The sequence below is a fragment of the Coregonus clupeaformis genome, unplaced genomic scaffold (assembly GCF_020615455.1).
Source record: "Coregonus clupeaformis isolate EN_2021a unplaced genomic scaffold, ASM2061545v1 scaf0145, whole genome shotgun sequence".
Classification (NCBI taxonomy): Eukaryota; Metazoa; Chordata; class Actinopteri; order Salmoniformes; family Salmonidae; genus Coregonus; species Coregonus clupeaformis.
In genome coordinates, this window is record NW_025533600.1 from 420,191 (window position 1) to 435,308 (window position 15,118).

A 15,118-nucleotide genomic window follows, 5' to 3' on the forward strand; every position below is an offset into this window, starting at 1 on the left:
GAGAGAAAGAGAGGGAGAGAGAGAGAGGGAGAGAGGGAGAGAGAGAAGGAGAGAGAGAGGGAGGGGGAGAGAGAGAGAGAGAGAGAGAGAGAGAGAGAGAGAGAGAGAGAGAGAGAGAGAGAGAGAGAGAGAGAGAGAGAGAGAGAGAGAGATACTCTGGCTGCCAAGTAGAACTCCAGCTGCTGCTGCCTGCTCTCTTTGTTGTTCTGTGAGAGGAGAACAGCAGGATCACAAAGATGAAAAAAGTAGAGCTGGGATCACTTTATCACAGGGAATATGTGGGTGGTTGAGGTCACAGTCAGACATCCTCTTTTTCTCTGGACTTTCTTCTATAAAAGTTTTTTGCAGATTGTACGTTTTTTTATTAACTTCTGTAGTTTGTCTGGAACTGGAGATGGTGATGAGGTTTACAGAGGTAGACATATTAACTGTTACTAGCAGCATCTTCATGAGGAAGTGTAGTGAAATGCAGATTTTCTATTGGTGGAGCTAAGGTGCAGGGTGCAGGCCTATTGGTTGCTATGTGATTTAGTACGGTGCCATTGGGCAGTTAGTGTGGCATTTAAATGCAGCTGCAGTAGTGAGGTAGACAGTTAGTAATCAGTGGATAATCTGTATGTTGCCTATAAAATATTAAAAACAATATATCAAGAAAATCACCATTTAATCCAACTGATGCCATTTTCAGATTTCAGAATAGGCCTACAAGATATACATTTCACATGGATTAAATATGTTGGGGAAATATTGAAAAAGAGTAACCCCCCTACTGTAGTCCCTCTGTTGCATTCGACCCACATCAAACCATGTCACATCCAGCTGTGACCCAGCTTCATAGAGCTGAATATTGGGGTTGCCAGATGTTGAGGAGATAAATAGGAAAATGCAGTCATGCAACATAACATAGGATACAGGAAATAATATGAAGCTTCCTGTTTCAAGAGATCCAACTGGATGGAACTCAGATGGCTGATGTTTTTATGAAGTTCAGTAACTTGAAACTCACATCTACTGTATGTATCTATGATTTGAAAATGAACAGACTGATCCATCTCTAATATATAACGACAATATGGTTTCCTTCCTGGTACAATAAGATAGGAGAGTGGAAGAGACAAAGGTGCTCAAAAAGGCCTGATACTCCAAGAAATAAGATCAATACTTTTCTTGATGATCCAACATGGTGGTTCTGTTGCTGTAAATACAAGGGTTTAACGTGCCACTGTTCTCATTATGGCTCTTTGAACATTTTGAACGTGCTTCTCCCTTTCTTGAAGAATTTAATGCTGATGATGATTTTAAATAGTGATGATTGTATTTTTTCCAGAGGACGGACAATAATCACTGTCTTATTATTTACAGCCACTTGTACAGTTTGTCAAGACCGCAGATAAGTGCAGTATCATATTTGCTGAATATTTCTCCCTGCGTGTTGAATAAATTCTAGAATTATAAGGGAACGATATCTTTGAAAGTGGAAAAACTAGTGGAAACAATTTACAGCCTCTGGAAAACAAATATAGTCATTCCATCCAGCCCCAGATCTTGATAATAGCCATTTTCTCCATATTCACCCTTGGAAACAACTCTAAAGTATAAGCATTTCATTTATGGACATCTCACACCAGCCCATCTAGGCAATACACATGGTATTGTCTACCACCTCATTCTACAGTAATATAACTTGTCTAGCCATCAAACCTCTGATGTTTGCTTTGATACAGCTACTCAGAGAATACAATGGTGTTTGTGAACATGGCCATCATCTATATATTTTGAGTATCACTTTCCTCACACATATGGAAATCCTCATTGATGTCTGTGGACTGTGGGATCTCATTCACATAATGGTTTTCCGTAGCTAGTGACCCCTCAGAGGGAGGGCTGAGGCTTTTTTATAGTGTTTGTGTATTCCAGCCAGAGAGATGATGTGACGTGACAGAGGTGAAAGGAGATTAAATATGTGTGTGAAGGGACCAACGCCTCAGAGCTACTGTAAATCTCTGACTGATACTATGTCTACACCCTGAGGTGCACTTGACTGTGTGTGTGTGTGTGTGTGAGTGTGTATGTGTGTGTGTATGTATGTGTGTGTGTGTGTATGTGCGTGCATGACTGCCTGTGTATTGTTCCTCCCTAGGACAGCGTCTTGATGCAGCTTGATATCTAGCCGCTACTATCCTTATGAAAAGGTCTCATTATCAATGCTCTCTTGGACATCAGCAGGCCCATTCTTGAGCCTGTCAAGCTATCCTAGTCCAGAGAGCCTGAGTAGACTGATTTCATTTCACGCTTTCCACCATGAAAAACATTAATTATTCTTTCCGCTCCCCTGTCCTCTCACAAATCCACACACAATGTAGTGGAGAGGTCGCAAAGGTCAATAGAATACATTAGGATCCTCCATATTGAAGAGAGAACAGCAGAACAGATACAGGCTACACACTGTGATGTACTGTACTGTACTGTACCCCTTCACTACTGTCAAGATGACTGATGCCAGATCTGTATGTGCTTTAGCCAACTCCTCTGATTATCATTGGCAGGGTTTTTCTGTAACAAAAAGGGGCTTAGGTGGTGGGCGTGGTAGGGGGCATGGCAATGAGCGCGGTCGGCCTTATGGCGCGGCTACATTTTATCGAACATTTTAGAGGCCCCCATCTTGGCGCTATAGAGAAATTTTTTGCATATGTAAGTCAATTTCCTGCAATTCTACACCTTTTGCCATTGAGCTGAGATAAATTGTTGCAGTTTTAAAGCTAATTTCCTGCAATTCTATGCATTTTGCCATGGCTAATCCTGTGTTCTTTTGCTCAAACATAACAAAATGAACACTGCTAAATTCATTGCTTTTGGAATTTCCAATTCTCTCTGACTGTCTAGCTTTTATTATGGTGATTGTTAGTTCTCAAAGATGATATTATTTAAAAATATATAGGTCCATTATCTTTTCTACATAATGTATATCTGGTCTTAGTCGTTTAAGTTTACACTTCAATCTTTTTTCCATCCCCATTTTGTTTTTCTTACACTGTTTGGACAATTGATTACAATGGCAGAAAAATCCCTTATTGGTATGTCATATATGTAGTCAAGATAGACAGGGGACTTGGCTAAATCAGATCCAGGATCAGGCTTCTCATCTCAGCATTGACAGAGGGAAAGTCTCAGTAACACTTTATTTGGATAGTCCCAAGTAGATGGTTTGTAGATGTTCAGTAGATGTTCAATAACTGTCAACATCATGTCAACTAACTATCCACTTACCCTAACCCTAGCCCTAACCCTAACCTTAACCCTTACCCTAATCCTAATCTTAACCTTAACCCTTACCCTAACCCTAACCTTAACCCTTACCCTGACCTTAACCCTTACCCTAATCCTAACCTTAACCTTAACCCTTACCCTAACCCTAAACTTAACCATAACCTTAGCAAGCGTTTGCTTATCAACAGATAGTGTGTTGATAGTATGACCATCTGTAGACCATCTATATGGGACTATCCAAATAAAGTGGGACCAAAGTGTCAACATAGTAGTGATGTATGTATCCTGTATTTTGGCTCTGTGAAGAGAGGGATGTTTTTTCTCCTTTTTCTCATCTCAGTCTCTGTCATGTTTGTATCCTGTTTATTGGTGTCTCTCTATTCAGCCACATCCCCAGTTGGATGTAGGAAGGTGACAGCCAGCAGCTCCAGCTCATGACCCTTAATTCACTAACTGTCCCCCATCCCTCCACAGCTCATCTCCCCCATTTGTTTAAGCATGGAGAGGGCTTCCAGCAGCCGGTAATCCTCTCCATCTACACACAAACACACACACACACACACACACAAATGCACGAATGCACACACACACATCAAAGCACATACACACACAGACATGGATATGCACATACACACGATTAACTGCTATCTCATCCTGGTGCATGAGAGTAGGAAACCGTGAGATACTGTACACACAGCTGGGGCTGAGCCCTCCACCACCAACCTACTTTGGTTGAGTACTATATACATGGTGACTGCAGCATTCACTTTGCTCTGAATACTCCTAAACACTCACTATACATACAGTACACTCATAAAGCCACACACACACACTGGCAGGTCATGCAGAGGGTCCCTGTTCATCATATGGCTGGCCCCGCTGGGTACTGACTATGAGGTGTTTTGCTGAGACAAACACAACCACCACAATAGATATAAATAGTAGTCTCCATCGGGGGGAACGAGTGTGACTACTACTACCGCAACACCACAGCACCAGAGCAGCACAGTCCCTGCTGATCCCTCTCCTCACAACTAAACAACAAATGCATTTTGCATGATGAGGCTGTATTTTACAGCAGAAAAAAAGCAGTGTGTGCAGATCTATCATGGCACAGAACACGAGGAGAGAGAGAGAGAGAGAGAGAGAGAGAGAGAGAGAGAGAGAGAGAGAGAGAGAGAGAGAGAGAGAGAGAGAGAGAGAGAGAGAGAGAGAGAGAGAGAGAGAGAGACAGAGAGAGAGAGAGAGAGAGAGAGAGAGAGAGAGAGAGAGAGAGAGAGAGAGAGAGAGAGAGAGAGAAAGAGAGAGAGAGAGACAGAGAGAGAGAGAGAGAGAGAGAGAGAGAGAGAGAGAGAGAGAGAGAGAGAGAGAGAGAGAGAGAGAGAGAGAGAGAGAGAGAGGGAGAGGGAGAGGGAGAGAGAGAGAGAGAGAGAGAGCATGGTCTACTCTACTGACATGCTGGTCCAGAATAAGCCATTGAGCATTACTGTACAAATCCTCTTATAGAGGAGAGAAGAGTGGAGGGAGCATCAGAGTGACAGGACCTTTGGGGAAAGAGGAGAGGAGAGGAGAGGAGAGGAGAGGAGAGGAGAGGAGAGGAGAGGAGAGGAGAGGAGAGGAGAGGAGAGGAGAGGAGAGGAGAGGAGAGGAGAGGAGAGGAGAGGAGAGGAGAGGAGAGGAGAGGAGAGGAGAGGAGAGGAGAGGAGAGGAGAGGAGAAAGAGGAGGAGAGAGCACTGAGATGGACAGATAATGTAATAGAGCACTATACTGTTGATTCAGTGTCCTGCCATTCACAAACGCACAAAGCACATTTCTTTCCAGTAAGCTGAAAGCTCAAAACCAACAGTGCACATAAAACCTGATGTGAAGACAAGACAGTGGTCAAGAGGCTGAAAGCATTTTCAGGAAGATACACTCCTCACTCTATCCAACACCAACCCATCCCTATAAGAGCAACATCACGGTCAAAAGGATAAAAGTACATGCTGGAGATAAAGTCTCTGTTCTGGCCACCCCATGATCCATCCATTTGAAGGACGCATTTAACCTGAGGAAACCAGAGGTTATAAGATCTTGTGTGTTTGGAGACAGAGGGGGACTGGATGACCTGGCATGCTGGCTGGCTGTAGTGACTGAGGGTGGATACACATTTTTCCTGCATCTTCAGCAGCTTTTACAATCTATGATCCCTTACATAATTGTTCCAGCCCTGCCTTTTCCTCCGCTCCTCTCTGGTCGGCCTTCTCTTCCCTTTCCAAAAAGCCAACATGTAACACATGCAGGCACGAATGCACGCATAGACAGACGCACACACACACACACACACACATACACACAGAACCTTGAACTTGAGGGCCGACAAAGCCCAGACTGGAGCGGGGGCTGTTCTTTCCCGCAAAAATTATTTTCAACATATGACCCAGGACTCCTGGGAGTTCTAGCACGCTCTGAGAGAGGAGAAAAATAGAGCTCAATTTGCCTCACGCCTCCAAAATCCCCCTCCCACACACACACACACACACACATACACACTGACCCCACCCCTCCACCCACCCACGCACACACACCCCAAACCTCCGTATTGTTGGCCTGGTCTAGGTCTGTTTTGAATCTTTTCATCCATTCTTCATGTGGAACCCTTTACTAGGCAGCCCCGTATATCAGCCAGCTAGGGAGGGAGCATGGACTGGAGATGAGAGGAATCATGGCTGTTATTGAGAACCTCTGTGTGCTCTCTCCAATACTAGGACCCTTCTGCTGGGACACAACAGTTCACAGTTCCTGCCACGCACGTCACACTCACTTATCAACGTTTCTTAGACCCTTTAAGACTTTTTTAAGATTGAGAAAACAGTGCTGAGGTCCAGGAGGATTTCCAAATGAAACCCATGTGCTGTCCCCAGTCTCTCCTAACACACCAGAACACAGAGCGCATTTATGCAGCTACATCTACTCTCCAAACCCTATCAAATCCATTTAGAGAGGAACTGATTAAACTTCCATGTGGGCCAGTCTGTCAATAATCCTAAAACTCCAACTTAACTAACTCCAATTTACTGTAACTTCACTTCAACTCAAGCAGGTGGTCGAGGGGTATAGCAAGGGTATATAATGGTAGCACATGCTCCACCATTTAAAATGTGGACTCAACATCATTCAGTCTCTCTTAAAAAATAGATTATATCTCAATAACATTGACCTGGGTGAATAAAGGTTAAATGCAATAGAAACATCTGCTTGTTTGGACCTATAGTAGGGCGTGTGTGATAGGAACAGTGTGTCTGAAATTATAAGATGGTGACGTATTGACTTGAAACCCCTCTGGCCAAACACCCACACACACACACACTCTCTCTTTCTCTCTCTCTCTCAACCCATCCACCGTACAGTATCAACTCCCCCTCTCTGCTGTATCTGTTTGTATGATATTGAGCCAGGCCAAGCAATGTCTCTGTTATATAGCCAGCAGGGCATCAGGGTGGTGTCAACCACACAGCAGTCACAACACAGAGCACAGCCAGCCTGACAGAGGTGACTCACACTGGGTTGAATCACACAGGGAGGCCTGGGTAGAGAACCAGACAACCCACCAATCAATGTATAAGATATATATTTAGACTGATATACAGTATATTTAGACTGGAAAGTAAATGACTGTTAAACTCAGATGAGAGAGAGAGAGAGAGAGAGAGAGAGAGAGAGAGAGAGAGAGAGAGAGAGAGAGAGAGAGAGAGAGAGAGAGAGAGAGAGAGAGAGAGAGAGAGAGAGAGAGAGAGAGAGAGAGAGAGAGAGAGAGAGAGAGAGAGAGAGAGAGAGAGAGAGAGAGAGAGAGAGAGAGAGAGAGAGAGAGAGAGAGAGAGGCTATTCAAGGTAGTATTGACCAGTCTGGCTGACTGGTGGTGGCCCTTCAGGCTTAGATCGAGAAGTAACTGATTGGCGCAGCAGTGGATGTGGATATTGATGCTATCTATAAGCACGACCACGACCACAGTCAGCAGCCACTAGTGACCTCTAGACAGAGAGATGGAGAGGCATGCGGAACACATAGGCACTATTACCAATAAAATGTAGTCTTCATATAATTTTTGTCTGCTACCCTTTCCTTTTAATGCAGTTGTGGTAGTCTAAATCCAGATTGGCCTGCTGGGATCCAATCTATTTCTGCAGGACTGCAGTGGTAACCTAGAGCTGGTCCCAGATCTGTATGTGCTTTAGTACCCTCACTATTGTTGTCATGCCGTACATACACATCGAGAGCTTCCCACTCGGCACAGACGTCAATTCATTGAAATGACGTTGAAACAACGTTGATTTAACTTTGATTTAACCATTGTGTGCCTGTGGGTTGTGTTCAATCTGCAAAAAAATTATTTTGAGATAATTGGCCTTAAAGTTCTGAACCCTCATTGGTTTGAATGGTGTCGGCAATTTCTATATTAACAACATGAATTGGGGTATTTAGTGTACTATATAAGTAGAGAACTTAGAACAGAAAAAGGCTACGTCAACAACTCAATTTTGACAAAAATGCAGATAGAACCTTATAGTCCCAAGCTCTTGACCTACTGATCAGGCCAGTGGTGCCCTGGGAGGGCCAGTCAGTTTGGGAGGCCGCTGTACTGTGGTATACTTTGAAGGACTTCAGTCCACCTGAATAAATGGTGGATCGGCACACTGTGAGCTCTGTGCTGCAACAGAGCAAAGGGACGTCTTCTAGCTGGACTAGCTAAGCGTGAGTTGCTCTAAAATGTGGAGAGCTCATATAGTCATTGAACCATGACCCATCAACTTTTCAGCTGCACTTCTCTTAGCTACTTCACAGAGGGTGGGCCTTGGGTAAACATGGAGGTCCAGAGGAGCCCCATCTATTCCAAAGACCAAACGTAAACAAAGAACCTCCTTAACATTCTCTGTCTGAAGCCATTTTGCCATCCACAGAAGCAGGCACACGAGAAGGTCTGGGACCGTTGCTTCCTCTACTTAGCTTCTTTCCTGAATGTGGGTTGATCAGAGTAGAGGGCATAGTAGGTGAGTGTAGTAGGTGCTTAATGTCCAATTCTTCATTAGTCCAGATGAAGGTTAGGAGACAAGGAGACAAGGAAGACAAGCAGAGGAAGCCATATCAGACTATTGAGATACGCCTCCGAGGTGGTATGTGTCTCGCCTCGGCTGGGCTGGAGCGTGCATGACATAACCTCGCGGCTGCACGGGCACACAAGCGTAGCAAATGAAAACGGTGGGTTTTCACACTGAGTAAACAGAGCGGTTTGTGGCCAAACACACACACACAAACACACAGTCCGTCGGTAGACATGCTGTGAACGTAACTAAAGGGATAAAAACACTGATTCATACCATATGGTCTCTCACTCTACCAGTCAGTGCCGCACAAACACACACACACACACACACACACACACAAACACGCACACACACACACTTAAGTGCCACAGTTAAAGCTAGTAGAAATTACACTGCTAATAAACACTTAACTTAATCTGTTAAAATGTGCCGTTCAGAATTGGCCATTAGAGTCTTCTGCTTCATGTCAAATGAGTGGATTAAACAAAGCAGCAGTGAGGCACCAATCAGAGCAGGTGCCTGTTGATAGGAGTGTGTTTGGCACTCCTCTAGGTCTATTGTCCTATGGAGAAGCATTGTGTCCTATGGAGAAGCATTGTGTCCTATGGAGAAGCATTGTATTGTGGAGTACATGTCAAACTGATTAAATCACCTTAGTTTCTGCTGCTGTCCAGAGTTGTATAAGGCCTGTGTGTGTGTGTGTGTGTGTGTGTGTGTGTGTGTGTGTGTGTGTGTGTGTGTGTGTGTGTGTGTGTGTGTGTGTGTGTGTGTGTGTGTGTGTGTGTGTGTGTGTGTGTGTGTGTGTGTGTGTGTGTGTGTGTGTGTGTGTGTGTGTGTGTGTGTGTACATGAATGAGGGGTGCTCTGCTCTCTCCTATAAAGTCTCAAAGTGGTTTGATACTTCAGGTGAAATAAAAAAGAAATAGAAAGAAATATGGACAGAAGTCCTGGTGGAGAGGAGCACTGGTGGAGAGGAGCACTGCACATCACTACTACCACCCACAGTTAGCTAATCATCACAGAACAGATAGGAGTTTTATTGAACATAACTCCAGTAATAGACTGAAGAATTGATTAAGGATGAATATGTACTCATCCCTGCACTGACCTGGCCTCCCTCCATACCTCTCTGGCCTGTCTCCAACCTTCCCTCCTCTTCCTCCCTCCCTCTCTCTCTTTCTCTCGCACTCTCGCTCTCTGACTCCCTGCCATCTCTCTGTCTACAACTTGCTCTCTCTCCATCCCTCTCTCTCTCTGGCAGCTCTCCATCTGGCAGGCTGTGTGTGTTTGTATGTGTGTCTGTGTGTGTTTGTATGTGTGTCTGTGTGTGTGTGTGTTAATCGCACTGGCCCAGTAGGACTCCTGTCGACCGCCCCACGCCCGGAGTGTCACAGACGGTATCCCACAGAGCAGAGCCAGGAACCGTCTCTCACCCACTCTGCCTTTCTCTGCTACCCAGCCTGATCACCTCCTCCCTGGGATGTCTCTCCTCAGTGACCCTGGTAAGCTCTGGTTCTGTTCGTGCATACAGTGTATATACTGTGGATCTTGGGTGAGCAGATCACTGATGATTCGTGATGATGATGCCCTGCATGTGTCCTAAATCAAGCCAAGCGTGCTAGACAATTAAGCCCGGTGATCTCTCTCTCCCACCCCCACCCCCCTCTCCCTCTCACCCTCTCCCCCCTCTCTCTCTCTCTCTCACCCTCTCCCCCTCTTTCTCTCTCATCAACTGTCTGCATAACTGGCATATGTGACGCTATGCGTATCCTTCCAGGACATATTCATGTGTTATTCCAGTATGAAAAATGTATGAAAAATGTATGCACTCACTAACTGTAAGTCGCTCACACACACACACACATCCTATCCAACACACACACACACATCCCTCCAACACACACACACACATCCTCTCCAACACACACATCCCCTCCAACACACACACACACATCCCCTCCAACACACACACACATCCCCTCCAACACACACACACACACACACATCCTCTCCAACACACACACACACACACCCTCCAACACACACACACACACACACACACATCCTCTCCAACACACACACACACATCCCCTCCAACACACACACACAAAACACACACATCCTCTCCAACACACACACACACATCCTCTCCAACACACACACACACATCCCCTCCAACACACACACACATCCCCTCCAACACACACACACACATCCCCTCCAAACACACACACACACATCCTCCAACACACACACACACACACACACACACATCCTCTCCAACACACACACACATCCCCTCCAACATACACACACACACACACACACACATCCTCTCCAACACACACATACACATCCCCTCCAACACACACACACACACACAGATCCTCTCCAACACACACACACATCCCCTCCAACACACACACACACACATCCTCTCCAACACACACACATCCCCTCCAACACAACCACACACACACATCCTCTCCAACACACAAACACAAATACACACACTGACACCTCTCTTATCATTCCAGACCACAATCTATCCATCCATTCTCTCTCTCTCTCTCTCTCTCTCTCTCTGTCTGTTAGGGAAGACTCTACCGTGAGGGAGATGGGGGAACAGGGAGAGGCAGGGATGGGGGGTTGATCTTCCCCTCTCGGCTGTCTGACTGGTTGGCATCACAGGACCATACAGTATGTCTGTCTGTCTGTGGTGTGTCTGTCTGTCTGCCTGCCTGCCTGCCTGCCTGCCTGCCTGCCTGCCTGCCTGCCTGTCTGTCTGTCTGTCTGTCTGTCTGTCTGTCTGTCGTGTCTGTATGTCTGTATGTCTGTCTGTGGTGTGTCTGTCTGACTGTCTGTCTGTCTGTGGTCTGTCTGTCTGTCTGTCTGTGGTATGTCTGTCTGTCTGTCTGTCTGTGGTATGTCTGTCTGTCTGTCTGCCTGCCTGCCTGCCTGCCTGCCTGCCTGCCTGCCTGTCTGTCGTGTCTGTATGTCTGTATGTCTGTATGTCTGTATGTCTGTCTGTCTGTGGTGTGTCTGTCTGTCTGTCTGTCTGTCTGTCTGTCTGTCTGTCTGTCTGTCTGTCTGTCTGTCTGTCTGTCTGTCATGTCATGTCATGTCTGTCTGTCTGTCTGTCTGTCTGTCTGTCGTGTCTGTCTGTCTGTCTGTCTGTCTGTCTATGGTCTGTCTGTCTGTCTGTCTGTCTGTCTGTCTGTGGTGTGTCTGTCTGTCTGTCTGTCTGTGATATGTATGTGCTGCTGCTGACATCTGCCACCCACCACTGGAGGGGGGCACTTTGATAGCAGCACAATGAGGGCTCTCTTCCCTCTTCCCTCTTCCCTCTTCCCTCTTCCCTCGCTCCACTCTGCCACAATGAATAACATACATCACATAGCTCTGGAGTAACCAGTAAAGGGGCCAAGCAAGAGCTGTAGATCAGTGTTTTCTCAAAAGGTGGGTCGGGACTATGGTTGGGACTAGGGCCAGGAGTTTTTCCTGGACTTTTCTGGCTCAAATAGAGAGATCCAAATCATGTGTAGCCTACTGAGCCGATTGTGCTTATGTCCACTCACTCACTCACTCACACACACACACACACACACACACACACACACACACACACACACACACACACACACACACACACACACACACACACACACACACACACACACACACACACACACACACATACACACATTCACAAAGCATCTAGTCATGGAACTGAGCCAGAGAGAGCACTCTTCAATTAGTCATAACTTTATATATCACAGAGCAGTGCTTGAATTAGCCTTGAGGCTTGTCATACTTTACAAACCTTACATATGGAATGACCTGTTGAGCTTGCCTGGAATGAGTGTGGAACTGACCTGGTGACTGAAGTCTTAATAATAAGCCAAGGGAGTATGCGTTCCGCATTCAGCCTCATGACAGTGATGTATTCATACAGGCATCATGCCTATCCGCTGGAGTGTGACAGTCCTGTTCTTACTAACGCAGAATATAGGTCAATCCATATCCATCCATCCTGCATTAGCGCGCTACACCTCCACTGTGTGTGATGACTGAGGGTTCTGTTTCAGATTACTTCTCATGGAACCATGAAACATGCTCATAACTGGGTCGCTATACCATACACGAGCGTAGGGGGACATGTCAATTGTGTCTCAATGTAGAGGGATAACGGTTCGCATTCTAGATGCCTTCTATTTATTTTCGTATTCTTTCTTCTTCTATTATTTTCTAACGTCATCCCTAAATCTATTGTAAGTAACATATAACATAGACATAATGATGATTATAGTATTATTATTATGTGAAATATCACAATACCTCAATGGAAATACAGTGTTAACCTGATTGTTGTCATTAAACCGGCCTTAGGACCTGCTGTAGCCTACCCAAAATGATCCTAGTGCACATAACAGCACATCGAAACATGAAAGATACACATGCATGTGAATGGGATGTACCTTGATTGTCTTCGTCCATGTCTGAAGGGGAAAATGCAAAGGTCCAAAAAAACGAGTTCGGATCGCTGAAACTTGTTGTATGAATATGGGGTAAATGATTGAAATGCGCGTTTTAATTTGTAGGGTGCATTTGCAGACAGGTTGACCTCAGAAGCCGCGTCTTGTTTTGGGGAATATTCTTGCTCTTGCCACCAATGCTGGAATCACGAGGCAATCCACTTGGATATCCGTCATCAGTGTAGCCTAGCTATTTCAGATGGAACTGAAACGGCGACGTCTCTTTTCTAGAGTGATCGGTTGCATATTATCCGGCAGATACGCCTTCACTCCACTAGTATCCGGAGAGTAGGCTATCCCATCCGAGCTCCGCTACTCCGCTAGACAGACAGGCAGCTTTCACTGTACGTCATCATCATGTCCCGCCCTGTGGAGCGACGAATACAAACCTGCCCTCATGTGACTGTACTGTACAAGGGTTGTACTGTATTGTAATCTGTTAGGGAATTATTCAATCAAATCCCCAGATCACTGATGAGGTAAAGTAGTAGGCTACGGTGTGTCCTATGGTCACTGCATCTGGTTTCTTTCTTTGACAAAGAAAATATGCTCATTGTGTGTGTGTGTGTGTGTGCTGACAATTTTAGAAACAATAATTATTATATTATCCTCTCCAATTTAGGCTATACTGCAGGATCTCTGCTTGGTCCAGTAATAAAAACACAGAAAATAAGGATACCACTATGAGACAGGGAATGGTGCTGGGTAGTGAATTGGTATCTGATTCCAAGCCCAGAACAAACACTCACACAAGCAGTGAGAACCAGCCAGTGTGTAGGCCGATAGCAGGGAAAAGGCACACACACACACACACACACACACACACACACACACACACACACACACACACACACACACACACACACACACACACACACACACACACACACACACACACACACACACACACACACACACACACACACACACACACACACTCACACACACACACACACACACACACACACAGACACTCACTCTGCGCCTTTGTTTCTACAACACACACGGTTTCAATTATCGCATTCCTGCCTCTTCAGAGAAAGAAGGGGGGTCTCTCTTCCTGTACACATTACTCCAGGGGTCAAGAATGAACAGATGTTTTAATGTATTCATTCATTCTTTCATTTGTTTATTCATTGATGTCTCTTACAAAAAATGTCCAGAATTGAATGCCTCTTCTTATACAGAGATACAATTGCGAAGACAAACCCCTATGTAGGCTCTCTATAAACTGAAACGTATGGAGTGTGAAGCATCCAACAGTGAGGCATCCAACTGATTTCCCTATATACTGTAGTTTATTTTTGAACAACATGTGAAACACAAAGGAATAAATGCAATTGTGTGTGAATATTCCTCGCATCACAGACTCCACCATTCCACTTTGAGTGGTTCTAGAATTCCTCTACAGTCCAAACATTACATCAGCATGACACTACTGGGATATTATGACAACCAAAACCAGAACCAGAACTAGATCAATCCAGAATGATCCAGAATGATCCAGTGTAGTCCGGTTGGGATGGAGTGTTTGTTGGTTCACATGGCAAATGACAAACTCTAACACCTCTCTGTTTGCTGCTCCAGCAAGTCATCCTTAATTCAACTGATACACTCTTAGAAAAAAGGTGCTTTCTACAACCTAAAAGGGTTATTCGGCTGTCCCCATAGGGATAACCCTTTGAAGAACCCTTGTTGATTCCAGGTATAACCTTTCTGGTTCCAAGTAGAACCGTTTTGGGTTCCTGGAACCAAATAGGGTTTTAGTTGGAACCAAAAAGGGTTATCCTATGGGGACAGCCGGAGAACCCTTTTGGAAGAGTCTACACTACGTTTTGCTCAACATACTCTTTGTCACCTTTGACTTATTTCTGTGGTTGTTTATTTTTCTCCAGCTCCTGTGTTAAGTTGACTTCCATAAACACTCTCTTTTCAACCTTTAACACCACAGCAACTGAAACTGGAACTACAGTATAAACAGGGCCCTTAAGTTACACCTGGATAACCCCACAACGCCTGTCGGCTACCAGGTAGAACTGAGGGGGAGGTGGGAATATAAACCATGGTCCAGTGGCTACACACCCAGATGTTGTTAGCTTTTTCTGCACTCTGACCTTCTGCGTAGCCTGTGATGATCTAGCCATGTGTTTTAATAGGAACATAATGCTGGGGGATCATGTCACTTAGCTTGGAGAGAGGAGAAGAAAGGGGAGAGCTGGGAGAGCTGAGAGAGC

At 45.2% G+C, this 15,118-nt stretch overlaps 1 protein-coding gene across 1 annotated transcript in view; it reads right to left on the reverse strand.

Annotated features, from left to right (window-relative positions):
* Nucleotides 1-13,185, reverse strand: part of LOC121557112 (cytohesin-3-like) — a 48,021-nt gene extending 34,836 nt beyond the window's left edge. Inside the window, exon 1 of the mRNA XM_045213729.1 lies at nucleotides 12,828-13,185. Within this exon, the coding sequence (XP_045069664.1) occupies nucleotides 12,828-12,846 (19 nt within the window). The 5' untranslated portion in view covers nucleotides 12,847-13,185. The remainder of the gene's footprint in view (nucleotides 1-12,827) is intronic.
* Between the last annotated feature and the right edge of the window lie 1,933 nt (nucleotides 13,186-15,118).